This window comes from Dendrobates tinctorius, unplaced genomic scaffold, assembly GCF_039654945.1.
Source record: "Dendrobates tinctorius isolate UK_male_01 unplaced genomic scaffold, ASM3965494v1 ptg000196l, whole genome shotgun sequence".
Classification (NCBI taxonomy): Eukaryota; Metazoa; Chordata; class Amphibia; order Anura; family Dendrobatidae; genus Dendrobates; species Dendrobates tinctorius.
In genome coordinates, this window is record NW_027361863.1 from 16,214,877 (window position 1) to 16,242,664 (window position 27,788).

The 27,788-nt window shown below is 45.2% G+C and overlaps 2 protein-coding genes across 4 annotated transcripts in view; one reads left to right on the plus strand and one right to left on the minus strand.

Moving 5' to 3' along the window:
- Positions 1-3,053, minus strand: part of TAPBPL (TAP binding protein like) — a 45,662-nt gene extending 42,609 nt beyond the window's left edge. Inside the window, exons 1-2 of one of the 2 annotated variants that reach the window (XM_073552922.1) lie at positions 2,949-3,053; positions 2,570-2,665 (exon numbers count right to left, since the gene is read on the minus strand). Coding sequence is in view for 1 of the 2 variants with exons in the window: in XM_073552921.1 (XP_073409022.1) it covers positions 2,949-2,952 (4 nt within the window). In the remaining variant the exon portion in view is untranslated. The remainder of the gene's footprint in view (positions 1-2,569; positions 2,666-2,948) is intronic. The other variant, XM_073552921.1, reaches the window with a different exon arrangement.
- On the plus strand, positions 566-25,405 carry LPAR5 (lysophosphatidic acid receptor 5). Of its 2 annotated transcripts, none has more exons than XM_073552926.1 (2): positions 566-782; positions 22,477-25,405. In XM_073552926.1, the coding sequence occupies exons 1-2, from the start codon at positions 774-776 to the stop codon at positions 23,605-23,607; spliced, it is 1,140 nt and encodes a 379-aa protein (XP_073409027.1). In that variant the 5' UTR covers positions 566-773; the 3' UTR covers positions 23,608-25,405. The 2 variants fall into 2 exon arrangements, with proteins under 2 accessions (XP_073409027.1, XP_073409026.1); XM_073552925.1 differs by having other exon boundaries at positions 568-791.
- Positions 25,406-27,788: the final 2,383 nt, after the last annotated feature.

Below are 27,788 nucleotides of genomic sequence, written 5' to 3' on the forward strand. Positions count from 1 at the left end.
AGCATCCAATCCGGGTGAAGAAGCATATAAAATTTATTATGCCATGAGAAAACATGCAACGTTTCGACCAACACGGTCTTTTTCAAGCCCGTGTTGGTCGAAACGTTGCATGTTTTCATGGCATAATAAATTTTATATGCTTCTTCACCCGGATTGGATGCTGCTTTTCTTCGTTTTGTGACTTTTCATGTCCAACTGGGTCCCTGGACTTAGAGCGTGCATCCTTTGATCCTGCAAGTGCTGTCAGCCATTTTCTATTTGTGTAATAGTGGGCATGTCACTCAACTTTCCCAGGCTCCTGAGTGCCTGTGTAATAGTAGACATGTTGTCACTCAGCTTTCCCAGACTCCTGACCCACTGTGTAATAGTGGACATGCCATTCAGCTTTCCCAGGCTCCTGAGTGTCTTGTGTATGGAAAAACTAGTACAAAACTTAGATTTAATAAACCATTGTGGCCATACTGATTATCACCCAGCTTTCCCAGAGACAAAAGAAAACAGAATGGGAAGACTAGACAATATTTTTTTTTTCTTAAAGGGGACATACCCTGTGAGTGGGTGTTCTTCAGGCACCTCCCTCCAGGGTGAGACTGCGGCCACTCCCTGCTCTCAGCTGCTGGAGGACAAATCACAGAACTTTCTATGCAGAGTACAAAGCTCAAAGGTGTGTGCGAGATAGGAAGCTGACAAGGTGCTGGGCACAATGCAAGGAAACAACATGACAAGCCCACAGCCCGAAGCCTGAGGAATGGGAAACCTTCAGCGCTGAAATCATGTTTACGGTCAGTCAGGTGAGTGCACTTCTGTCTCTTTAAGACTTGGGCGACACAATGGCTGGAGTCACACTGCGAATGTCGCTGCTTATAGAAATGCACCTGTAGCTCCCATTATCCGACACTGGGGAACCTCGCGCGCCCCCCGACAACTTTTGTAAAAAGTTTGGTCGCTTTTAGGAAACTGTAAAGAATAACTTTTGAAAACTTTTTCCAATTAACTTTTGGAATGAGCCCGGATCACGTGATGGGAATCCTGTATCCCGGCCCCAGAGACACAATCTGCAAATTGGCCTATAAAGTCGCCTAATGACTTCGCCTCCGCTTGGGCGCTCGGTATAATTGGCATCCGCGATTACCGCATCATCCGCCATTTTTGACTCATGAGAACGCGATTATAAACCGATCAGATGATCGCATTGTGTCGGAGGTAATCGTCAATACACCGTAGATTCTCTGACACGACAGGATCAGTCGTCCTGTGTGGCCACAATGTATCCAATGAGTCTCAATACAATTTTGTAAACAGTGGTGAAAGGACCCCGAACTTTTGGTTTTTCATTCTTGCTTGCTGCCTATGCAGAGGACAAACTCATGTCAACTGCGGCGCTCTATCTCCATTCATTACTTAGAGCTGCTTTTACATTTTTACACTTTTTCTAACCCTAACAAGAGGTCAGGGATAGGGATAGAGTAGATAAAAAATTGTCTAAAAGCTGAAATAATGATCCAGGGGGTTAGAATAATGCTTGACATTGTTTATAAACACCATCAATTTTATCTGTAACTACATGGAACACATGGGATGAGGAGGGGGGACTACAAATATCAGCATTTGTGGTCATTTAGTGCTACATTTAATAAAGGGTATTGCACTTATGGGATGTAATAATAATCTTTATTTTTATATAGCGCTAACATATTCCGCAGCGCTTTACAGTTTGCACACATTATCATCGCTGTCCCTGATGGGGCTCACAATCTAAATTCCATATCAGTATGTCTTCGGAATGTGGGAGGAAACCGGAGAACTCGGAGGAAACCCACGCCAACACAGGGAGAACATACAAACTCCTTGCAGATGTTGTCCTTGGTAGGATTCGAACCCAGGACTCCAGCTCTGCAAGGCTGCAGTGCTAACCGTGCTGCCCATGTAAAGACGGAGGGTCCTGGCTTTGGTTGCAGATCCGTTTGGAATGTATCATCAATAAATGCGGAATTCTCATCGTTTACTTTTTTTTTTTTTCACATCAAAGCCTCTCTGAGTATCTCCAGTATCAGTTACAGACGCTCCGTAAACAGTAGCGGTTCCACCATGCGATTACCAGGTGTAAATGAAGGACCTCACACCGTGCTGTAAATTAGGTTGTGACCCCTTCATAGGTCTTTTAGCAAAAAAAAATACTTGTTTTGTGTGTTTGTAAATTGGATCTGTCACCAGATTTCATAATACGCACTGCAAACGTTACAAAATGGATCTTAGACCTGATAGGACTGGTGTACTCGCTTTTAAATTCCGTCTCAGAATTGCTGTAGGATCGTTTAAGAAAAAATATTCTCTTACCCTTTCCTTTTTAGAAAGTTTTCGTCCAAGTGGTACTCTTAAAACTTTTTTTTTTTTTTTTTTAATAGAATTGTGAATTATTTTTCATGGTAAGTACACCAGCCTCATCAGCTTGTGCATGAGATTTATTTTTTTAAATCTTCTAAACAGGTCAGCTACTTTAAAACACAAAGGACGGTTTTGTTTTGTTTTTGTACAGAAAATGTGCTGTTTTTGCCCTGTGAGAACATACCGTAAAGGAAATGCTAAAATCCGCGCCACAAGTCCATTTCCTCTGGCCAGTATCTCTCTCTATAATGGGCCCGTTCTCCAGCAATGGGACCTGCATCTACAGAATATTTATGACACAGTCAGTCCATGTCCAATATGGGATTACCCCTTTTAGTTAGTAGCGGCCCCCCTTGCCCACTGCTACACAGGTTGCACATGTGGTATGCCGCCTGTCACAACCTGTCCTTGTCATATAATAGAACAGCGACCGGCTGTCTCATTCCCGATCGGCATGTTTATTCAGTCAGGGAAGGGGCAATAAGCAGCTGCCAAATGCCTATGGCAGCTGCTTATCTTTCAGCAGTACAAAGCATGTTTAAACACTACATGTATGTGTTTACTCATCTGTCCCAGATCTTGGCTGTGTTCCCCTCACTCTGGTCCTCTGAACTCTGTTGTGCTCCACTCTGGACTTTGTAGATGACCCTGCGTGATCCCATGTGATCGTCTGCCTGGTCCTATATAAGGCCCACCAGGACACACACCTGTGTTTTGGTATTCAGACTTTCTAGTTACTCCAGAGATCTGTTTGCGACCTGTTCCTGGTCTTCCTGGAGCTTTGCTAGGCTAAGTTCACATTAGCGTTTGAGTCTGCAGCGTATCGTCCACATGCACAAATGCATGTTTATGCAGCGTTTTTTATGCACATCATCTTACGCATGACTGGGGAAAAAACGCTGCGTGTGCATGCGTTTGTATGCGTTTTTGTTTGCGTTTATGCGCATTCAGTAGATGACACCAGACAAAAATGGGAGTGTCTCATGGGATTTCCATTTACATTCTGAAGAACGCATGCGTATAGAACACATGAGTATGCATGTCCTTGCATAACGATGCGTTCCCATAGACAGTAATGCATATTTTTAATGCACTCATCCGCATGCCTATGCCTTTTTGACGCCTCAAAAAATGCAACATGTTGCGTTTGCCGGACACCGCCGCACACTGCAAAAGGACGCATGCGTACGCAAAAGCATGCAAACACATGTTACTGCGTACACCATGTTAAATATATGTACGCATGACGCATGTGGATCAAACACTGCGCACATAAACGCTAATGTGAAACCAGCCTTGCTTGTCCACCTGCGTTTTCCAGTACATCTCCTGTCCGCCTGCAGCTTCCAGTACCTCTCCTACCTGTTCCCGTTATTCTAGGGCTTCTAATGCTTGCCCGCCTGCGGCTTCCAGGATGGCTTGTGTCCACCTGCGGCTTCCAATACATCCACCACCTGACTGTGTTCTCCAGGACGTCCCCTAACTGCCTGTGGCTTGCAGTATCTTTGCTGTTTGCGGTCTCCATGATGTCTCCTAACTGCCTGCGGCTTCCAGGACCTCTGCTACCTGTTTCCCGTGTGTCTAAACTACCTGATGCACCTACGCACTTGGCCTTGAGCTTCAAGAATCCACCTCACCTAGTGAGCTAACTGTCTGATCCTTGTTTCCCCCCTCATGACACCTGCACAAATTGATTTATCTGCCCGAGACTGTTTATTAGCACAAAGTTCTATCGTAAAAAGCTCTGTAACTTTCTGATACTTCGTGTCTTCATCTTTTCTGCATGTGAAGCGTTGTCTTTAAAGGAGAATTTAAATAAAACCTAAACATTGTGGATCTTTCTAATATACTTCATGTTACAATTCCTCTCCATTATTAAGACTTCTGCTTGCTGTCAGCGGGAGAAAAAAAATCATTGTTTCTATCCATGAGATACGTAGCTCAGGAGAGCAGACTCTCAGTCATTACATGTCTCATACTGGTAACGCCTGCTTTCATTTAACATAAGCTGTGGAGACAGATTCTCTGGGAGATCTATGTCCGGCCCATAGATCTTAAGAGATCATTTACATATTAAGAAAAACTTGGATTTCCCTGGCATAAAACATCGGATCGCAGATATTAAGGTATCGTTTTATTCCGCTTCCTATTACCTACATGCCCATAGAGACGGCTTAGGAGGGTTGATCCCATTGATATATTCCCTTTTAAAGGATCTCAAGTTGTCCTAGCACAGGACAGAGAATAACTTTCTGATCACAAGGGGGCTCCACAAATACAACTCCAGAACCCTGAGAATATGGCTCGGTAGATGGGAATGAAGATGCCCATGCGTAACCTCTGCTCCATTCATTGTCAATGGGACTGCTGGACATAGTGGAATGCTATAATAATTTTTCTTTGATGATGCCAAAGACAATGAATGGAGTGGAGGCTGAGCATGCTCTCCTCAGCTTCATTCAGGTTTATGGCACTAATGAAGAAAGCCAAGTGCAGCAGGACGCATGTGCAACCTGCAGCTCCTTTCATCAACTTATTTTGGGCAGGAGGAAATCGGAGGGGATCATAAAACACAAGTCCCTGTTCTGCTAATCCATTTAACAGAAACCCTTCTTAGACCAAAACCTCCCTTTTTAATATGATGACCTCTCCTGTAATACCTCTCTTTAGAGCTTTTAATGTCTCTCTTGAACTATTTTCCACCGGTGGCTTTTTTCTTAAATTATTTTCCCCTCCCACATAATATTGTTATCAGAACCCACTGATAAAATCCATGACCTAGTGGAAGGAATGGTGGGCATCGCCCCCTGCTTGTGCCCCCACATGGGTCTAAACTCATCACAATCGTCTCCAGCAGTGAAGAGCCGACCACCGAGGAAATTGTTTACCATCGAGCTGACAACCTTTACTCATACTTCACTATCGGGGAAACCCCCAAAATCTCCATCTCATTAGTCAAAACTACATTCTTTATCCATTCCGAAAAAAAAAAAAAAATGCCTATCATTATTACATCACGGTGTATTATATCATATTATAAATTACAGAGCTCCAAAATGTGATCCAAAAGAAACCCTTAAAAAAAATACCGTTTGGTGTGCACAGCTCCAATGCAGAACTATGGGCCTAATTCATGATTGTATTTCTGCCTGATTTTTTTTATTATTATTTTATTTGCACGTATCAACTTGTGAATTTTTCACTTGCAACAAACTCTTCAAATGATTTACGCTTTTTTTTTTTTTTTTTTTTTTTTTTTTTGGTTTCAGATTTTTTTTCTATTTATTTTTATTTGTGGCTTTCCAGATATTTTATATTAATGAAACATGATTTTTTTTTTTTTTTAAATTGTAAAATTTGGTGCAGCTCTCCTTCGCCCCCACCTGTAGTGATTTTATGACCTCCAAACCCTACGGACAGGAAAGAGAAAAAAAAAAAAAAACAGTTGCGATCTTTGCCCAAAATTTGTGAATCATATTTGCCATTCTTAATTAATTTGATGCAAAAAAAAGTCAATGAAAATCACAAGTGTCACAGGGTCCTTCTCCAGTATCACGCAATCAACAGAGGAAGAGAATAGTGAAAAATTCCAAGACCTTTATTTAGGCAAAGATACGAAAAGGTCCATATACAATCCACCACACAAAGGATAAAATAGTCCAGAACCCGAATGCAGTTCAGTAACAGGATAAAAGCCCTGGGAAATGAGAGTCCAACAATCCAGCAGACAGAGGACAGCACAGTCCATGTACTCTTGTTCTCTTTGAGGAGCTGTGTTCACATCATCATTCCACACAAGTTCTGAGATTGTGTCTCACGTCACTGTGTCTCACCTCATTCACAGATCAGGGGGAGAAGGTCTCAGAAGCTCATTGTTTCAACAAGCTAGGTCAATATATCATTAGCAAACAATACAGTACTGTGGGGGGCTGATATCAGATGGCAACAACAGCCATTCATCAACTGGCAAATAACTCATCCTATAAGAGAACACCGTGAAAATCAGTAAAATATTAATACAAATAAAATTATATCCACATACCATATCCCACCATCACATAAGTCCAAAAAAATAAAACTGACCAATAATAAATTTTTAAAAAAATGTAAATAATGAATCGGGCCCCATGTGTCTTCGTGGCTAGAGGCTGTGTACAAACACTGCAGTCAGGTCACTTGACTGCAATTTCCCCCACATCAGTCTGCTACTAATATTTGTTGAGAAGGAAATGACTCCTTCTGAGGCTGCAATTAGGATTATAGTTTTTGTAGAAGTTTCATTTTTTACCAAAAGTTAAATATGGGGTAATAATCTAAAACATAGAGGCTGGAATGGAGGTCTGACTTCTCCAGCGATGATTCTCGCTTTTGCCTTGGATGCAGTGATAGTTGAAAAATTGTCCGGGTGCCATAGAGGTAATGTCACCCTGGTCCTCCTCCCAGAGCCGTCTCCCTCGAGTCTCCATTCCGGGAGCACTAACAATCCAGTGTTACATTGATTTGTTGGTGGGCCATTTCTTCAAGTGTCCCAGGAGCTGTTTTCCCACTTGACAGCTCCAGGCTGCATGTTTCTGGTACTACTGTGGCCTAATGTGCTCCCACGGCTTCAGCCTCTCCAGACTTGTCTCCATTGAAGACGTCGTTGGTCGATAATTACAAAGGAGCTGCCAGCAGCGGATCTTGATGATTTGCCCAAGTGCATACATAGAAGCTGCCATCAGCGGATCTTGATGATTTGCTCAAGTGCATTCAAATGTTGCTCAACATTTGAAAGACGACCATTAATAACCTAAGTGATGGCATCCGAAGCTGTAAGTGTGGGGTTACCTGACTCCATATTTAATGTGACTATGAGGGCACCGCTTACCCGGCCTCTGGTGTACACGGCACACCTCAGATTGACAGAAAGTGTTAGCCTATTACTGTATCAGTGTGAAGGAAAAAAAAAAAACAGAAGTATAAAACTTTAAACATTAGGTGATAGAGACTCCCTGGCGGATAGGAGGTGACAGGATGTCTATGGTGGTGTACCAGAATTTTACATAAGTGCGGTGCAGGAAATATACGGGGTTATGTCTCGTGTCGTTCCACTATCTGGATAGAATTTTATCTGCCCACATCTTCCTGTCTACGATTAACAATTCATGTGCAAGTCACCGTGATATAACCAACATGTGCCGAAGAGTAGGAAATAGGTTATTAAAATTTCTTATACAGGAATGTTTTTCTCCACTTATAAGACATTTCTCCTTCCTCTGCCTTCTAAACTCATCATTCACTTTCAGGAACTGCCAAATCCATCCTACTCAAGATAAGATGGATTGTCATCTCACTGAGGAATCAGATTACAACTGCCAGAGATACACAAACAGATATGTTGTTCTGTGTTATGATTGAGTCACCGAGGAGGAAAAAACAAAACACAAGCTCAGCCCAGAAAATCAGAGAGGTTGGAAACTAGCGGATTGCAGACCCCTAATCCTATCACACAACTAGCAGAAGCCGTGGAGTGTTCCTACGGTGATCCTAGACACCTCGTCACAGCCGGAGATCTAAATAAGCCTAAAGAGAGAAAAGGGAAAAACTGACTGCCCCAGAGCAGACCCCAAAGCAATAGCACAGTAAAAAGGACCCTGAAGTCACTAGACTTCAAACCCTATAGCAGCACTCAGAATATTCTGGAAGCAGAGCAAAAGAGAACTCTGATCAAGGAAAAAGAATCCAGCACACCCCCGGCCGGGGATGGCTGAACTCAAAAAAAAAAAAAGGTAAACAAAACCAAAACTAATAAGTTCAATAGCAGAGCAAAAACTTATCTTTGGGAAGCAGGAATCAGACTGGTCTCCAAGAATCCAGCAGAGAAATCACCAGCGACTCAGAAGGGCGTTGGCTGCCTTATATCCAGTCTGAAGTTCCCGTTACCCAGTCACAATTCACCTGATCAGGTGTTTGGTTTCTTTCATCCAAATCAGCCTCACTACCTTCCTTCACCAGTAGAGGGAGATCCTCTGACACAAAAGATGAATGAACAGATGAGCTCACAACAGTTCTGTTTTATTTCACCCCCAGAGCAGGATTCACAGCTACCCTGCTCAGTACTACTGTACAATGTACTTCATGCTGCTGGTACATCTGAACATGTACTATAGAGAGACAGGTGAGCAGGAATCCCTTATGTATGTGTATAGGAGATAGCATAATAGCTAGTTTTCCCCAATAACTCAGAGACAACTGAAACTTATAGATAGCATCTGCAAAGGGTAAACTGCTGAAAAATGCAGCATACAAGTCAAATAATGGCCAGAAATAGTCATGGCTGAAGGTGTTGGCACCCTTGAAATTGTTTCAGTAAATGAAGTGTTTCTCCCAGAAAATTATTGCAATTACACATGGTTTATTTCCTTTGTGTGTATTGGAACAACACAAAAAAACAGAGAAAAAAGGGCATATTGGACAATTTCACACAAAACTCCAAAAATGGGCAAAATTGTTGGCACCCTCAACTTAATATTTGGTTGCACACCCTTTTGGAATAGATCTGCAAACAATCGCTTCTTACATCTCTCATATTAGAAGACACCTTCTCTCAACAGTAATTGTAAGATCTCTCCACAGGTGTTCAATGAGATTTAGCTCCGGACTCATTGCTGCCATTTCAGAACTCTCCAGCACTTTGTTTCCATCCATTTCTGGTGGCTAATTGAAGTATGTTTGGTGTCATCGTCCCGCTGGAAGACCCATGACCTAGGAAGTAAACCCAGTTTTCTGATACTGGGCTTTACATTGCCACCCTTTGGTAATCTTTAGGCTGAGTTCACACGTGGCGTTTTTTCGCGTTTCCGCGGCGGTTTTAACCGCGCGATTTTGCCGCGAAAAATAAGCATCCCATGCATTCCTATGGGATTCCGCAATGCTGTGCTAATGCTGCGGAATCGCTTCGCGGTAAAAAACGCACGCAGCATGCTCATTAATTTGCGGAATCGCGGCGATCCCGCACCCATAGGAATGCATTGTTCTGCGTACTTTCCACATGTGGCTGTGCACACCATGCGGAAAGTAAGCAGAACAATTGCGGATGGTACCCACGGTCCGGAGGAGAGGAGACTGTCCTCCGGGCTTTGGGTACCATATCCCTGTAAAAAAATAGAATTTAAAAATAAAAAATATTGTTATTTTCACCCTCCGGCGTCCCGCGCAGCCTTCCTGCCTCTCTCCACGCTCTCGTTCCCAGTAATCCTTTGCGAAAATGCCCGCGATGGCGTCCGTTCTCGCGGGATCGCGATGTCTCGCGGTCATTCGCGCGACGTCATCGCGAATGACCGCGAGACATCGCGATCCCGCGAGAACGGACGCCATCGTGGGCATTTTCGCAAAGGATTACTGGGAACGGATGCGCGGGACGTCGGAAGGTGAGAATAACACCATTTTTTATTTTTTTTTACATTCTATCTTTTACTACTGATGCTGCATAGGCGGCCTCAGTAGTAAAAAGTTGGTCACACTTGTCAAACACTATGTTTGACGAGTGTGACCAACCTGTCAATCAGTTCTCCAAGCGATGCTACAGATCGCTTGGAAAACGCTAGTATTTTGCAAGCTAATTACGCTTGCAAAATGCTAGTTTTTCCGCGGGAAAATCGCAGGAATTTAAAATGCGATTTTCCCGCAGACTGGAATTCCGGAATTCTCGCGGTAATTTCCGTGAGAGTTCCGGTACGTGTGCACTTAGCCTTAGATTTTGTGATGCCTTGCACACAGTCAAGGCAACCAGTGCCTGCGACAGCAAAACAACCCCAAAACATTTGTGAACCTCCACCATATTTGACTGTAGGAGCTGTATTCTTTTCTTTGTAAGTCTCATTCCAATTCGATAAACTGTAGAATGATGTGCTTTACCAAAAAGTTATATCTTGGTCTCCTCTATCCACAAGACGCTTTCACAAAAGGATTTTGTCTTACACACGTACATTTTGGAAAACTGCAGTCTAGCTTTTTATGTATCTGTGTGAGCAGTGGGGTCCTCCTTGGTCTCCTCCCATAGCATATAATTTCATTTCATGTGGCCGGATAGCTCATGCTGACGCTGATGCCCCCTGAGCCTGCAGAACAGCTTGTATTTCTTCGGAACTTGACTGTAGCTGCTTATCCACCATCTGAACTATTCTGCAACGCAAACTTTCATCAATTCTTCTCTGCCATCCATGTCCAGGGAGATTGCTTACAGTGCCATGGATGGTAAACTTCTTGAGTTATGTTGTGGACAAAGGAACATCAAGATCTCTGAAAATGGACTTTTAACTTTTGAGCTTTAATATTGTTCAACAATTTTGGTTCTCAAGTCCTCAGGTAGTTCTCTTCTCCTCTTTCTGTTCTCCATGCTTAGTGTGGCACACGCCCTAACCATGACATACAAAGCCATCCACAACCTGAGTCCTCCATACATCTGTGAGCTCGTCTCCCGGTACTTACCCGCACGCAACCTCCGATACTCACAAGATCTCCTTCTCTCCTCCCCTCTTATCTCCTCTTCCCACAATCGCATACAAGATTCCTCCCGCGCATCCGCCCCCTACTCTGGAACTCTCTACCACAACATATCAGACTCTCGCCTACCATGGAAACCTTCCAAAACAACCTGAAGACCTACCTCTTCCGACAAGCCTACAAACTGCATTAACCACCAAACCGCTGCACGACCAGCTTTACTCTCTCCTACTGTATCAAGTGTGGCCTTGAAAGTAGTGAGGGACTGTTTGAATATGATGAAGTCCTCATTAGTGGGATCTTTTCCATCTCCGCTCAGCAGCCCTGGAAGCTCGCCTCAGTTCTTTGGTCAGGCTGGTGTGCCAGGGCTGTCTGTTTATTTTGCGAGCTTTGGTATGTGTGAGAGGGGCAACTGAATACAGGGCTACAGCTATTGTGGTGTTATATAGATCGACAGCGGCATCTGCATTGTGTAGGGAACTTGTCTGTAAGATGGAGAAGGGATTCAGACAGTGAGTGGAGATCGAGGTATTTAAGATTTCTGCAAGGGTGTGCAAGTTTGTGGGGTGAGGATTGTGGACCTGGAGAGGCGAGGGAAGAGAATGTAGGTAGGTTGTGGTCATGAAGAGGTGAGTTAGAGAGGTTAGATAGGGAGCAGAGGCGGGTGAAGATGAGGTCCAGTGTGTGGCCATCTTTGTGAGTGGCTGCAGAAGATCATTGAGTGAGGCCGAAGAAGAAAGTGAGGGATAGAAGCTTAGTGGCAGCTGAGAGGGAAGTGTCAATGGGGATGTTGAAGTCGCCCAAGATGATAGTGGGGATGTCAGCAGAAAGGAAATGAAGTAGCCAGGTGGTGAAGTGGTCAAAGAATGTGGTGGCTGGCCCTGGGGGGCGGTAAATGACAGGCAATTGGAGGGAGAGTAGATGCACACAGTGCGCCTCGAAGGGAGGGTAACGGAGGGTGGCAGTGGGATTGTGACGAAGGAGCAGTTATCTGACAGGAGAAAACCAACTCCTCCACCATGCTTCCTGCTGGGGCGGGTTGTGTGGGAAAGGTGGAATCCATCATACGAGAGTGCAGCAGGAGTGTCAGAGGGGGTGAGCCAGGTATCGGTGATGGCGAGGAAGGAAAGTTTGTTAGTAAAAAAAACATCATAGATGTAGGAAAGTTTGTTGCAGACAGAGTGTTAGGAACGGCGGAACGCACTAAATAAAAATAAATAATAAAGTGCTTTCGCCGCTCGGGGTCCACCGTGCAGTAGGTGTTACACCGCTGCTAGGTAATGACAGAGGAGCAATATGGCGGTATAATGCGCACGGGTTCAACTTCACCCGAAGTGCGCAGAACGGGCTCTGTTCACACACAGAGGCGCCGCAACATAAACATACAAAAAACACTGAGCCTGTTAGAGTCACAGGCCTCAGGTAAATGCAAACACGGTATAAGGTCACAGGAGCAGGACCTAAGATAGAGGAGCTGCGTCCCTATAGACCTACCGTGTGTGCGGCGTAGCTACTGTGAGCGCCAAGAAGGGCTGCAACTGCAGTGCGGCGTAGGAAACTGCCGCTCGACGACAGAGCTAGAAAGCAAGCGCAGTGTCGGACGCTAGCGTAGAGGTGCGGTGTGCACAGTGGCCTAAGGCTTGCCACTGACTGGCGCTGACTGCTGAACTAATTCCCTATCCACATGCGTAATATCAGAGGGAAGGGGTTTTATAATGAGTCAGTCACCAGAATCATACATCCATCACCATTCACACATAGCAAGTATAGTCTAAACTAGCGCATGGCCGAATGGTCATGCGCACTTTTTATAGCCGTGCGGGATCTTCCAGATCTCCAAGATGGACCAATGAGATCTGGATCAGGACCTGGGCACATGACTCCCGATCTCCAATGGGAGATCGCCTCGTGGGCATGCCCAGTAGGAGCACAGAGGGACTTAGTCTCTGGAGCGGTCTGCTGCAAAGTAATATCTCTTCTGCAGTAGAAAGACAACAGGAGACCGTAGAATGTGAGGCTCTGGATTCCTGCAGAGCAGATGCAGAAACCTGACGTCTAACACAGAGAGAGCGTTCCACAGAGCTCCAGTTAGTGGGACTGGAGAAGCTGGGGGCGGGCGAATTGGTATAAGGTTAGAGAAGTTACGGAAAGTTGTGATAGAGCGTGGATGGGAGGTAGACATGACTGTGGGAATGTGGTGAGGAGGACCAGGATTTGGAGAGATCACCAGCAGTGAGGAGGAGCAGAGAAATTGTTAGCAGGTGGGAGCAAGAGAGGGCATGAGGGGGCTGTCTATGTTTGGAGACAGAGGATTGTATGTTGAGAAACAGATCTGAGGAAGAGGTGAGATGGATGGGGAGGATTGAAGAAGAGATAACCGTTCCTTGCTTGGTGTATTATTATTTTATTATTTATATAGCGCCATTAATTCCATGGTGCTGTACATGAGAAGAGGGGGTTACATACAAAGTTATAAATATTGTTAACAGTAAACAAATTTACAATGACAGACTGGTACAGAGGGGAGAGGACCATGTCCTTGTGGACTTCCATTCTACGGGATAGTGGGGAAGAGACAGAAGGTCAGGGGTGCAGCAGCTCTGGTGGTGATGAGGCGGCAGCTCAGGCGGTGGTGAGGCGGCAGAATGGTCATTGCAGGCTGTAAGCTTTCCTGAAGAGATGGGTTTTCAGGTTCCGTTTGAAGGATCCGAGGGTGGTGGATAATCGGACGTGTTGAGGCATGGAATTCCAGAGGATAGGGGATGTTCAGGAGAAATCTTGGAGGCGGTTGTGTGAGGAACGAATAAGTGTGGAGGAGAGTAGGAGGTCTTGGGAGGATCGAAGATTACGTGAGGGAAGATATTGGGAGATTAGTTCAGAGATATAGGGAGGGGAAAGGTTGTGGATGGCTTTGTAGGTCAGTGGTGTAGGGACTAGGGGGTCAGCAGAAAGTGAAGGAATATAGGGGTCAGAGTGAAAACAAACAAACATTGTTTACAGTGACTGTATCCAGTTACCTTCAGTTCCCTTCTGGTTCAGTTCTGGATTCATTCATATCTCACATTTGTAAGATACACACTTATAGGATACACACTGCTGACTAAAGTCTTGGCAGACTTGTGCTATGCAATATACACTACCATTCAAAAGTTTGGAGTCACCCAGACAATTTTGTGTTTTACATGAAAACTCATACTTTTATTAATCAAATGAGTTGCCAAATGAATTTATAATCTAGTCCAGACACTGACAAGGTTCGAAAAAAAGATTTTTATTTGAAATTTTCTCCTTCAAACTTTGCTTTTGTCAAAGAATGCTCCATTGCAGCAATTCCAGCATTGCAGACCTTTGGCATTCTAGCAGTTAATTTGCTGAGGTAATCTGGAGAAATTTCACCCCATACTTCCAGAAGCCCCTCCCACAAGTTGGTTTGGCATGATGGGCACTTTTTGCGCACCATACGGTCCAGCTGCTCCCACAACAGCTCAATGGGGTTGAGATCTGGTGACTGCGCTGGCCACTCCATTACAGGTAGAACACCAGCGGCCTGCTTCTTCCCTAAATAGTTCTTGCATAATTTGGAGGTGTGCTTTGGGTCATTGTCCTATTGTAGGATGAAATTGTCTCCAATCAAGCGCTGTCCACAGGGTATGGCATGGCGTTGCAAAATGGAGTGATAGCCTTCCTTATTCAAAATCCATTTTACCTTGTACAAATCTCTCACTTTACCAGCACCAAAGCAACCCCAGACCATCACATTACCTCCACCATGCTTGACAGATGGCATCAGGCACTCTTCCAGCATCTTTTCAGTTGTTCTGCGTCTCACAAATGTTCTTCTGTGTGATCCAAACACCTCAAACTTGGATTCATCTGTCCATAACACTTTTTTCCAGTCTTCCTCTGGCCAATGTCTGTGTTCTTTTGCCCATATTAATCTTTTCCTTTTGTTAGCCAGTCTCAGATATGGCTTTTTCTTTGCCACTCTGCCCTGAAGGCCAGCATCCCAGAGTCGCCTCTTCACTGTAGACATTGACAGTGGCGTTTTGCGTGTACTATTTAATGAAGCTGCCAGTTTAGGTTCTGTGAGGCGTCGATTTCTCAAACTACACACTCTAATGTCCTTGTCTTGCTGCTCAGTTGTGCAGCGGGGCCTCCCACTTCCCTTTCTACTCTGGTTAGAGCCTGTTTGTGCTCTCCTTTGAAGGGAGTAGTACACACCGTTGTAGGAAATCTTCAGTTTCTTGGCAATTTCTCGCATGTAATAGCCTTCATTTCTAAGAACAAGAATAGACTGAGTTTCACATGAAAGTTCTTTTTTTTTTTTTTTTTTTTTTTCTGACCATTTTGAGAGTTTAATGGAACCATCAAATGTAATGCTCCAAATTCTCAACTAGCTCAAAGGAAGGTTTAGGTTTATAGCTTCTCTAATCAGCCAAACTGTTTTCAGCTGTGCTAACATACTTGCACAAGGGTTTTCAAAGGTATTCTAACCAGCCATTAGCCTTCTTAACACAGTTAGCAAACACAAAATACCATAAGAACACTGCCCTTCACCTCTCCAAACAAACCTATTTCAACACCCTCATCACCTCACTGTCCAATAACCCGAAACGTCTCTTTGACACTTTTCATTCTCTACTCAACCCAAGAGTACAGGCCCCAACCACGGAGCTCTGAGCTGACGATCTGGCCAATTACTTCAAAGAAAAAATTGACCAAATCCGACAGGAAATTATCTCCCAATCACCTCATACCGTGCACTGTCCTCCCTCCCCCACTGCATGTAGCTCACTCTCTGATTTTGAACCAGTCACAGAAGAAGTAAGCAGGCTCCTTGCATCTTCTCGCCCAACCACTTGCATCAGTGACCCATTTCCGTCACATCTCCTCCAGTCCCTTTCCCCTGCTGTCACCCCTCACCTAACTAAAATATTTAACCTCTCTCTCTCTTCTGGTATCTTTCCATCCTCATTTAAGCATGCCATCATACATCCACTACTTAAAAAACCATCCCTCGACCAAAACTGTGCCGCTAACTATAGACCTGTCTCTAATCTTCCCTTCATCTCTAAACTCCTGGAACGCCTGGTCCACTCCTGTCTTATCCGCTATCTCTCCAATCCATCCTGAATGCTTCAGCCAGGATCATATTCCTCGCCAATCGTTACACCGATGCCTCTACCTTGCGCCAGTCATTACACTGGCTACCCATCCACTCCAGAATTCAGTATAAACTTATTACCCTCACCCACAAAGCCCTCCATGGCTCAGCACCACCCTACATCTCCTCCCTTGTTTCAGTATACCATCCTACCCGTGCCCTCCGTTCTGCTGATGACCTGAGGTTAGCATCCTCAATAATCAGAACCTCCCACTCCCGTCTCCAAAACTTTACACGTGCTGCGCCAATTCTTTGGAATGCACTTCCCAGGTCAATACGATTAGTTCCCAATCCCCTCAATTTTAAGCGTGCCCTGAAAACGCATTTATTCAGACTGGCCTACCGCCTCAACACATTAACCTAATTTATCCCTGTGTGGCACAGCCAAAAGTTTTACCATAACCAGGCTCCCCGCATCATTTTCCCACATGCTTTATGCATCTATCAGCCCTCTGTGTCTGTACTGTTACACACTTAACATTATGGCTGGTCCATACAATCAGGGCAACTGTTACCACCCACCTTTCATGTCTACCTCTTTCCTCATAGATTGTAAGCTTGCGAGCAGGGCCCTCATTCCTCTTGGTGTTTGTTATAATCTATGTGATTATTGTTATGCTGTAATGTCTATTGTCTGTACAAATCCCCTCCGAAATGTAAAGTGCTGCGGAATATGTCGGCGCTATAGAAATTAAAATTTATTATTATAAGAACACTGGAGTGTTGGAAATGGGCCTCTATACACCTATGAAGATATTGCATTACAAACCAGACGTTTGCAGCTAGAATAGTCATTTACCACATTAACAATGTATAGAGTGTATTTCTGAATCATTTAATGGTAGCTTCATAGGATAAAAACTGTGCTTTTCTTTCAAAAATAAGGAAATTTCTAAGTGACCCTAAACTTTCAAACAGTAGTGTATGTGCTACAGAGTGCATTCAGGTGTGGAGCAGAGAGGAGTGGTCTGTGCTCATCTTGGTCAGACAAAGTGGACCAGATGCATATGATCAAGCCAAAGTAAACAAGGTCATAAATAACACTGGGGTAAAGCAGGGATTAGTTGAGACATACCAAGTGAATACTAGGAGCAGAGGTAAAAAGGCTGTGTGGAAAGCTGAGTGACGTACCTGTAGGGAGAAATTTTATATATATATATATATATATATATATATATATATATATATATATATGTGTATATGTATCACACACTGTATACTGCACATGTACACACACACATACACATATACATGTATACTTACCAAGTTCTGCGGCTTCACTTATGCATATCCATTCTCAGGACAGTGCTAGGAGCAGCCATGATGAGGACTCAGGAGGAGAGGACACAGACACACAGGGCTGCAGGCATCTTCCTGGCTGGTTCTGACCTCTGCTGTGCTGTAATCGGCCCCTCCCCCTCATTCCCAACTTCTAACCTATCCTGACTGCAGGGAGAGAGAGGGGGGGCTGCAGGGGGGGGGTGAGACGCTCCGGGACTACCGAGGATGCACAGTGTTAATCACTGCTGTAAACCCTCTGGGCACTTCATAAAGGGGCTGCAGATGCAGGGGGCCCCCTTTGTAGGTGGGGGCCCCAAGTATTTGCCTGGTCTGCCTGCCCCAAACACCAGCCCTGGGATGGAGGACATAGCTAGCTTCTCATAATGCAAGGATGAGCCCAGTCTCCCAGAGAAGGAGAGACTCACTGTAGCTACCCCCTGCTCCTAATAAGCAATGGAGGTTCTTCTGATTGAGTGAGTCCCACCCTTTCCCCCAACCACACCATTAATCTACTTTTATGATGGAGGTGTCCCTTTAATGTAGTCTAGTTGATGCACTGCGTGCGGTCTACTATTCGACAGACAAGCCTCTCCCCTCCATGTTACAACAGTCTGCAAAGCAATTAATTGATTGACACGTGCAATGTTGCCGGGAAGGCCCAGAAATCCTCAGTATTGATGGGACCTGTATAACACAGTGATGGATGTCACTACTTAAGGCTGATGTGGATGCTTACATTTTCATTTCTCCAAAACTAGTGAACTCTGGGCCTTCTTGCGCGTTGGTGCCCTCTCACCCGCGGGCTTTCTTGCGCGTTGGTGCCCTCTCGCCGCAGGCTTTTTTTCGCGCTGGCGCCCTCTCGCCTGCGGGCTTCTGCCATGCTGGCGCCCTCTTGCCCACAGTCTTTCTTGCGCGCTGGTGCCCTCTCGCCGTGGGCTTTCTTGCGCGCTGGCGCCCTCTCGTCTGCGGGCTTCTGGCGTGCTGGCGCCCTCTTGCCCGCGGTCTTTCTTGCGCGCTGGTGCCCTCTCGCCCATGAGCTTTCTTGCGCGCTGGTGCCCTCTCGCCCACGGGCTTTCTTGCGCGCTGGTGCCCTCTCGCCCACGGGCTTTCTTGCGCGCTGGTGCCCTCTCGCCCACGGGCTTTCTTGCGCGCTGGTGCCCTCTCGCCCACGGGCTTTCTTGCGCGCTGGTGCCCTCTCGCCCACGGGCTTTCTTGCGCGCTGGTGCCCTCTCGCCGTGGGCTTTCTTGCGCGCTGGCGCCCTCTCGTCTGCGGGCTTCTGGCGTGCTGGCGCCCTCTTGCCCGCGGTCTTTCTTGCGCGCTGGCGCCCTCTTGCCCACGGGCTTTCTTGCGCGCTGGTGCCCTCTCACCCGCGGGCTTTCTTGCGCGCTGGCGCCCTCTCGCCTGCGGGCTTCTGGCGTGCTGGCGCCCTCTCGCCTGCGGGCTTTCTTGCGCGCTGGCGCCCTCTCGCCTGCGGGCTTTCTTGCGCACTGGCACCCTCTCGCCCGCGGGCTTTCTTGCGCGCTGGTGCCCTCTCGCCCGCGGGCTTTCTTGCGTGCTGACGGAACATGCAAAACATATTACATTCCTGTAACCTTTGGACAGATCACTATTTTATGGTAGAGATGTGGCACCTGGCACGGCTCGAATATAAGATACATAGCAGTACGTTTCCTCCTCTGCCCTCTCAGAATTTTCGGATATGTGTAAATGTTGCAGTTGAGAAAGTTGGAACATAACGGCACCTGCCGGGGTCCTGACAATCGGCGCTAAACTCTACTTTTTTATTTTTTCAGGCTCAGATTTGGCTTTCAGTAATCTCCACCACCGCGTGGGGCTTCATGCGACCATTAAGGAAAGTGATTCACTTGATGTGATGTGATCTCCAAGATTAAATAAACTGTGAAGAGGAAATAAATAACAAATCGGGGAATGTCCTAAAAAACATATAAACCACAGAACATAACTAGCTTAGCAATCTGTGGTAGTGGGGACGTCCTTATACAAGTGAATCGTTTGGGGTTTTTTTTACATTAAAAAGGTTTTTGTTTTTTTATATGGAGAGATGGATCCAGCATATTGGATTTCTTACAGCCAATCTTTGTGTTCTCAGAAAGATAAGTGGCTCCCCTATAATGGTGCTTGGCCCGGTTGAGTTCCCTATGTACGTGGGAGATGGCAAAGCCGAACAATAAGCTGGTATACGTGCAAAATGTAAGAGCTCGTTCACACTGTTGCCATTTCATACACAAAAACCAAGAAAAAAACAGAATTGGCATATACCCTGCAGCAAGTAAATAAGTAAGCGGTAATTGTGCATGGAAATACAGTAACATGGGGTGCTAAGCTAAAGCTATTTTGATCAAAAAAGCATAAAAGACATCCCACCACGACAAGGTGTACCCAATGGGACTGTCCTAACCTGTCTGTTGTATTAAAACCTTACCTTGTGTCAAATGACTTCAATGTGAGTAAAGGCCGAGCAGGACCACGTCCTGTAATTCATCCGTGTATATTCCCATGGATGGGTGTCAGTCGGGCCCCTGTCCTGCTCGGCCCTTATTCACATTGTTGCTGTCTGACATAAGGTAAGGTATTAAAACTAGAGACAGGCTCGGACCATCCCAATTTGGGTGCACCTTGTCGTGGTGGGATGGATTTTATGTTTTGTTTTGTTTTTTTTGTTTTTCAAAATAGCGTTAACTAAGTACTTTGTTATTTACAGGTACGATTACTGTTTGCTTGCTGAAGGGTATATGCTCATTTTCCTTTTTTTTTTTTTTTTTTTCTTGGGTTTATTACGTGAACGATAATAGTCAGTCAAACATGTATGGAGGGTCTTAAGATGTATGGGCCTTTTATATTAAGTATTCAATGCTTGTTTTGAAAACTACTCCCGGACCCAGCATATGGCGACATTATTGGTGTACGATATGGAGCTATCATTGGGGCTTTACAGCTGCAGGACATGGTCGTGTTACTTGCACACTTTATGGTTCTTTTTGAAAACACTAATTCTTGCGGATCCAATACCGTTAGTAAAGTTTTTGGTTTTTTTGTTTGTTTTTTTCATTCTTCCCTTTTAATCAAGGGAATGGGTGCCATATAAAGTATTCTTCCCCGGGGCTCCTCAGACCTTCCGTTTAATAGAAGGAAGTTTCCAAATGTAATATCTCCAAGTTCCTTCGCCATCTTGACCCATAGGCGCTGCCCAGAGGCCGGCGTCTCTGACGTCTTGAGTTTTTGGAAGCAAATTCTGCAAAATGATATAGGTGTGTACTGAGAATATAAGAGGATGTGACCGTTCTGAGCCGGTTTGGGGTTTTGCTCGCCGTTTCTTTGAGACTCCACACTATGGAAATAGTGGTAAAAATAGTAAGCAAAAAGTTCCACAACTTAAGTAGACAAAGACTGGAAATTACACATGAAGCAGTCGTACCCAGTGACCTCCCACGTACACGGACGAGCACCCTCGGCCCCTTTATCAGCCTCCCTGACGCTTCGCCCTATTTTGCAGACTCGCTCGTCACTTAATGCTGCAGAGTTTACATCTTGGATTCCAGGATATTTGTGTTATTCGTTTCCATCAGCAAACACGTCCCGAACGCGGCGCCTCAGGTAAGAGGATGGGACTTATTGTTGTCCTGTACCGCAACGATTGTGGTGTAAACACCGGACGTGTGATTGTCACAGACGTCGCCGCATGTTGGATGTCTGCTCAGGAGGAGAAGGGAAGTGACTGTCACGAGCGCCTGATGGATCGTCTCAGCACGAATGCCACTTGTAGCTCGCTTATAATAAGGAAAACAGATTTCCAGGGCGACCTTCCAGCTTTAAATAGTAAAGGGACCTTCTAATAATGGAGAAATACAGATTATCTGCCAGAGTGCAATTCTGGAGGCTTCAGAGCTGAAATCTTCTGACACCCCCTGCTGGTTCAGTCTTTTTTTTTTTTTTTTTTTTTTTTTGTATTCCGCAGCGCTTTACAGTTTGCACACATTCTCATCTCTGTCCCCAATGGGGCTCACAATCTAAATTCCCTATCAGGATGTCTTTGGAATGTGGGAGGAAACCGGAGTGTCCAGAGGAAACCCGCGCAAACACAGGGAGAACATACAAACTCCTTGCAGATGTTGTAATCATAATCTTGGTCATACTGATTTGAGCTCTGGCTGTGTGTTTAATGACTGCTTGTCGACAGTTTCCAGTAACCACCAGCAGAATTATGAATGCAGCTCTGGAGTATATCCTTGTAGGAAAGGCATCACTGGGGTTTTACATTCTTTTATACTGAAATACTGTATTTCTGTAACTGCCCCAGTGAGTATGAAGAGAAGACAAAAGGGAAACGTGAAGCTACTCGGCCCTGATGTAAAAGCTGCAAAGGGCCTCACCTACCGTGTGTCATAGATGACTAGGGTCTTTTGTATTCTCCGGGGGCGTTTCGTAGGTGTATTAAAGGGAATGTGTCATTACAAAATAACCTATTGGTTAAATCACATTTTTATATATATATATATATATATATTTTCTTCAATTTTCCTAACCACTGTATAGTAAAAAGAAATGTTAATTTTTATGCTAAAATACATTTCCTATTTTGTACAGAAAAGTTTTTAGCCATCTTTTCAAGGACAGGATTATAATGACTGATAAGATAACTCCTCTATTTACAGTAGATAACAGAGTCCACCATTCACAATAGGTGATGTTACAGCTCACCTTCTCCTAATGTACATTGGCAGGTGACCACTCTATATACAGTAGATAACACAGGATCCACCATTCACAATAAGTGATGTCACAGCTCACCTCCTCCTGTACAATGACTGATATCACCTCTATATACAGTAGATAACACAGGATCCACCATCCACGATTGGTGATGTCACAGCTCACTTTCTCCCCCTCCTGTACAATGACTGATAACACCTCTATACACAGGATCCACATGTGGTCTCCTTCTGATTAGCCGGTTATATGTAACCCCACGTTAGTGGAGGAGGTATAATTGGCCCCAGTATGTTGCATGGCCACTGTGGCTGGTAATATAAGGGTGGTCTGGCCAGCATGGTTGGAGGGGCGCCATTGGTGGTTCCATTATATTTACATTGCTTTTCGCTTTCCGCTGGATGTCTAATTTATTCAGTCTCTGTCTCCGTAGGCGTCTCCAGTGATGAATCACTCGGATTTGGACAGCTGCGATGCACATACCCCTCCGCGCTCCCGGATGGTGCTCCTGGTGGGATACAGCCTCTTAATGCCCCTCGGGGTCATACTGAATGGCGTCTCTCTAGTGGTGTTCCTGCGCTGGCTGCGACCCCTCACGGTTGTTAGCACCTTCCTGTGTAACCTGGCCCTCAGTGATCTCCTCTTCTCCCTCTCGCTGCCCTTACGGATTTATTATTATGCCAATAACCACTGGCCGTTTGGCAAGTTCCTCTGCCGACTCTCCGGATCCATCTTCCACATCAACATGTACGGCAGCTGCCTGTTCCTCTTCTGCATAAATGTGGACCGATACTTGGCCATCGTTCATCCTCTACGTTTCCGTCATCTTCGCCGGCGCAAAGTCGCCCGTCTGACTTGTTTGTGCGTCTGGTTGATCATCGTGAGCGGGTCGGTACCGGCTGCTCTTGTGCATGACTCTAGAGACTGCTGGGATGGGGAGGAAGTGATACACCGCTGTTTTGAGGGACTAAGCAGCTGGAGCACCTACCTGATGCCTTTGCTCTTCATTGCTGAAGTCATCGGGTTCCTTTTGCCCCTTGGGGCAGTTCTCTACGGCTCCTGCCATGTCTTCTGGGAACTATGCCGGGCATCAGAAGGAGGGAGAAATAGGCACAGGAGAACGATCCGACTGCTAATCCTTAACCTCATCATCTTCCTTTTTTGCTTTGTCCCCTATAATGCAACCCTTGTGTCCTATGGGCTTCTCCGAGCCGAACTTGTCCCTGACTTTTGGAACCTCAGACCCATCCTGAAGAAGATCCTTACAGTCACCGTTCTTCTAGCCAGTACCAACTGCGCCCTGGACCCTCTGGTCTACTACTTCAGTACCGAAGGTTTCCGCAATACGCTAAGCCAAATGGTCAGGTCTAGCAAGGACTTCAGTAAGAATGGAAAATCCTCCAAGAGCACGACAACCACGGAGGTCAAAAGCTTTGACATCGATAAGGCGTCCGAGAAGAAAGAGTCCGAGAAGAAAGAGGATCCACGCAAATTTCCACACGTTCGAATCGGCCATTCCAATGGCAAAGAGAGAAGAAAGATGATTGAGGAATCTGAGATATGAGGCCGAAATCAAAGGAAAAGTCAGATACTGGGATCCCCCGGGACAGGAACATGAAGGACTTTACCAGATGTGTGAAGATTGAGGACGTAGTTTAATAACTATTGTTAAAAAAGAGAGGAAAAAAAAGTGGCTGCTCTGGAGAGCAAAGATAATAAAGGGGGATCCCAACCCGGATACGATTAATAGTCTCAGGATCTGAGACTGCAGGAGCGAAGGCCGAGAACCCACAATCAGAAATGAGTGTAGGATCAAAGAAGTGGCCTGAAGTGTCCGCCGGTGATCACTCGAACGCCAGATTCACATAAGCTCATTTTTGCCCCCTATTAGGGCAATGTCATTGATCTGAACTGTCAATCATCAGGAGCGTACCGCTCTGAGCAGTGAGGCGGAAGGCAGAGGAGCGGTGCGCTCTTGAACTGCAGTCGTGAGAATAACCCTTTGGTGACTCCAACTGGAAGCATCAGAAGCTCCTATGAAGATGTTGGTTTGGATCAGACCCTTGGTCTTATTATTGGTGCAAAAATGTGTCTGCATTGGGGCTTATGTGATTCCGGCTCCAGGTAATGGATCAGTATTAAAAAAAAGACCCTGCATTTGTAGTTTATACTGTAGTTCATCTTAAAGTGGAGCTCCGTGTAATGCCCAGCGCAGGGCTGAGGAGCACGAACAAAGATCTCCACTCCAACCCCTCGTCTCCTGCAATAGACGTAGCCCAAGGCATCACTATTCCCCGGAGTGCTGCTTTAATTACTATTGGCCATATAGTAAATATTCAGCTTTTTTTTTATTTTTTATTTTTTTTATTCTGTACAGTTTGTTTCCAACCAGAAACCATCAGCAAGCAGGTCATCATCTGCTTATGGATCTAATTATTCCTATTAAAGGGGTTGTCCCATAAACAATATAAGTTAACGCCTACTCCCAGGAAAGATGGTAAATGCATGATTGCTTTGGAGCCTGGCTCAGGAGACCCCCACCATCCTGAGAACGGAAGACCTAAAGTCCTCCGCGAGTGGAGCGGTAGAGAGCATGTGCGACCACCGCTCCCATAGAGATAACAGAGCAGCGGTCGCACATGCTCACTGTCGCTCCATGCACACAGGGGACCTTAGGACCTCCATTCCCATGATTTATCACCTATCCTGTGCCTCGGAGATATGTTATAAGACAACCCCTTTAAGTGTCCATATTCAGTGCATTGTGGGCATAACGATTGGGCTGAGCATCTGGCTCATTTTAACCATTTCCGCTCCATGAGACGTTATGTCGCTTTCACCGTGGTGGGGGGGGTGAAGACTTACAGATGCCAGAGGTGCAGAACAAAGGGCTATATGATATATATGAAAGGGGACAGCGTTTTGGGTGGGTGGGGGAATGTTGACGCGTCACTACAGTCTATACACGTCCTATAACAATATGGCCGCTATATGCTACTTGCTGCACTAGTCCACTATAGGGGGGGCTTACTGGCACTGAGCGCAATCACATACTGACACTGGGGGGGACACAAGATATCACTTTTGGGGTTCTTCTTACATACTGTTAAACAGATTGGGCACTTGCAGGCAATGATCCCAGTATCTGCCTATGTATTCACGTCATACACGTCCACTATGTGCCACCATATACAATGCACTGACCTCTACCCTGCGCTGTAATGCACCCGGAGCGTAATGTAATGTATGCATATACTACTGTAACCTGGCCTTGTGCAATCATGTTTTATTATGGAGCTGTTTTACTTTGTTCTCATCTACCTCCTATGATATTATATGCCTCTATGAGGACATGAAAGGTTCTGGCTGTTCTGGTTTTATTTTTACCTGTAATGTATTTGTATCTATTATTGTATGCACAGGGATTCATATGGATAATTTGTTAGCTAGGATGTAATACCTGAGTATGGACAGCAGGTGGCGGTGATGTCCTTTGTAAATTTTACACAAGTTTAGCAATAGTGTGTGATAGAGGATTAGATGAAAGCTGGGATGGACGGATGGGATGGACGGATGATAGCATGGATGGAGAGAGAGGGCTGGGATGGATGGATGCATGATAGCTGGGATGGATGGGCGGCTGGGATAGATGGGGTAGCATGGATGGATGGGCTGGGTGGGCAGCTGGGATTGATAGGATGGCTGGGATGGATGGATGATAGCTGGGATGGATGGGTAGTATGGGTGGAGGGATAGTATGGATGGATGATAGCTGGGATGGATGATGGATGGGTGGGTAGCATGGATGGATGATAGCTGGGATGGATGGATGGCTAGCTGGGATGGATGATAGCTGGGATGGATGGGATAGCTGGGATGGATGGCTAGCTGGGATGGATGGATGGATGGATGATAGCTGGGATGGATGGATGGATGATAGCTGGGATGGATGGATGATAGCTGGGATGGATGGATGGATGATAGCTGGGATGGATGGATGGATGATAGCTGGGATGGATGGATGGATGGCTAGCTGGGATGGATGGCTAGCTGGGATGGATGATAGCTGGGATGGATGATAGCTGGGATGGATGATAGCTGGGATGGATGGATGGATGATAGCTGGGATGGATGGATGGATGATAGCTGGGATGGATGGATGATAGCTGGGATGGATGGATGGATGGGCTAGCTGGGATGGATGGCTAGCTGGGATGGAGGGATAGTTGGATATAGATAGATAATGAGAAATGTTACACTTTATCATCAACTTTATAAAAAATTACCGCCCTCCTCCCCTTCTGTCCTCCACACAAAAAAAAAAAGCTAATGCTTTCTATAATATTAATGTAAGCACTGTTACTATTAAAACAAAAAAAAAAAACAGGTCAAATTTATGGGGGGATTTCTACAAGTAACAGGAGCCTATAATGAAATCAGAGAGAGTCCTTGGAGGGGGCGTCACATGGACCCGAAGGAGCCAGTTTGCTATGATCTTGACTGTTTTTAGCCCGGCTACATCAGTGCTCAGCTATGATCTGTGACTGCACTACGGTAATCTAAGTTGGAAGTGAAACGCAGTTTTGCAAGAAACTTCCATCCCACATGCTTTACACTGCAGCTTTTCTTGCTCTGTTTCCAGCAGGATTTCTCCGCTTCGAGAGCCGGTTTTCATTACAAAAAAAAAGGACAAAATGAGAAGAAAGTTCAAACAACTCGACCACCAATGAAGGATCCGCTTTGTGTTGCCATTGTCTGACATCAGTAACTTTTTTTTTTTTTTTTCCTTACTTTTCCATCGATTAACCAGAGTTGGAGCTTACTGATATAAAGTTTTGATCAAATTCTTTTTGTCGTCTCCATTTTTTTTTCAATTCCAAATTTGGGCATATAATTTCTCTTTGTGGTATTTACTAATTTACAATTTGTTTTAGATTTTCATAGATCTGACTTTAGATGGGTCACAGGAGCAGCATGGCGATTTTCATTTTTCTGGGATATTTTTATAAAAAAAAAATATATAATTTTTTTTTTACTTTTTATTTTCCCTGGATATTTTTTAAGCCCACCTAGGCAACTCGAACATCTGCTTGTTCTATATGCTTTAGTATTGCAATATATCACTAAATAAATGCCAATGGCACTCAACTTTGCCTGGGTCTCATAAGATGACCAAAATTGCTGTGATGGGTGGGTTTTTGGCAATACGTCGGCCCCCGTGATCACTTCTCAGGGGGGTCTCATGGGCAATTAAACCGTGAGGAACAATCTTAATGCCACCGTCCGTGATAGACAGCCGGGATTGCTGACATTAGGGGCGGGTGCTAGCTGTATAACGCAGCCGGCTCCTCTCCTGTATGGGGCGAGTTCAGCTCCTGAGCCCGCTCCAATAACTCCGCATCCTGATGTATATGTACATCAGGGGGTTAAAGAGACTTCTGCCCACCAAATTCGGCTGACCATCTTATTAACTGTATAAAAAAAGGATCGACCATGATGAATTTCAATGTCCTTTGACCTTATTCAGACCTCTGGATTTGTCGCACGCTTACTGTCCATTTTTCCTGGATCAGGTGCTTGTAGACGCTCATGAAAATCAAGTTCCGTTTTTTATTTGTTTGTTTTTTGCTATGTGAAAAATGGACGATAAAAAGTGGAGAATCACCGAAAAAAAATACCGTCCTGTTCTGCAGACTCAAAACCGATCTGCACGTGCCGATAAGGCCTCTTTCACACATCAATCGC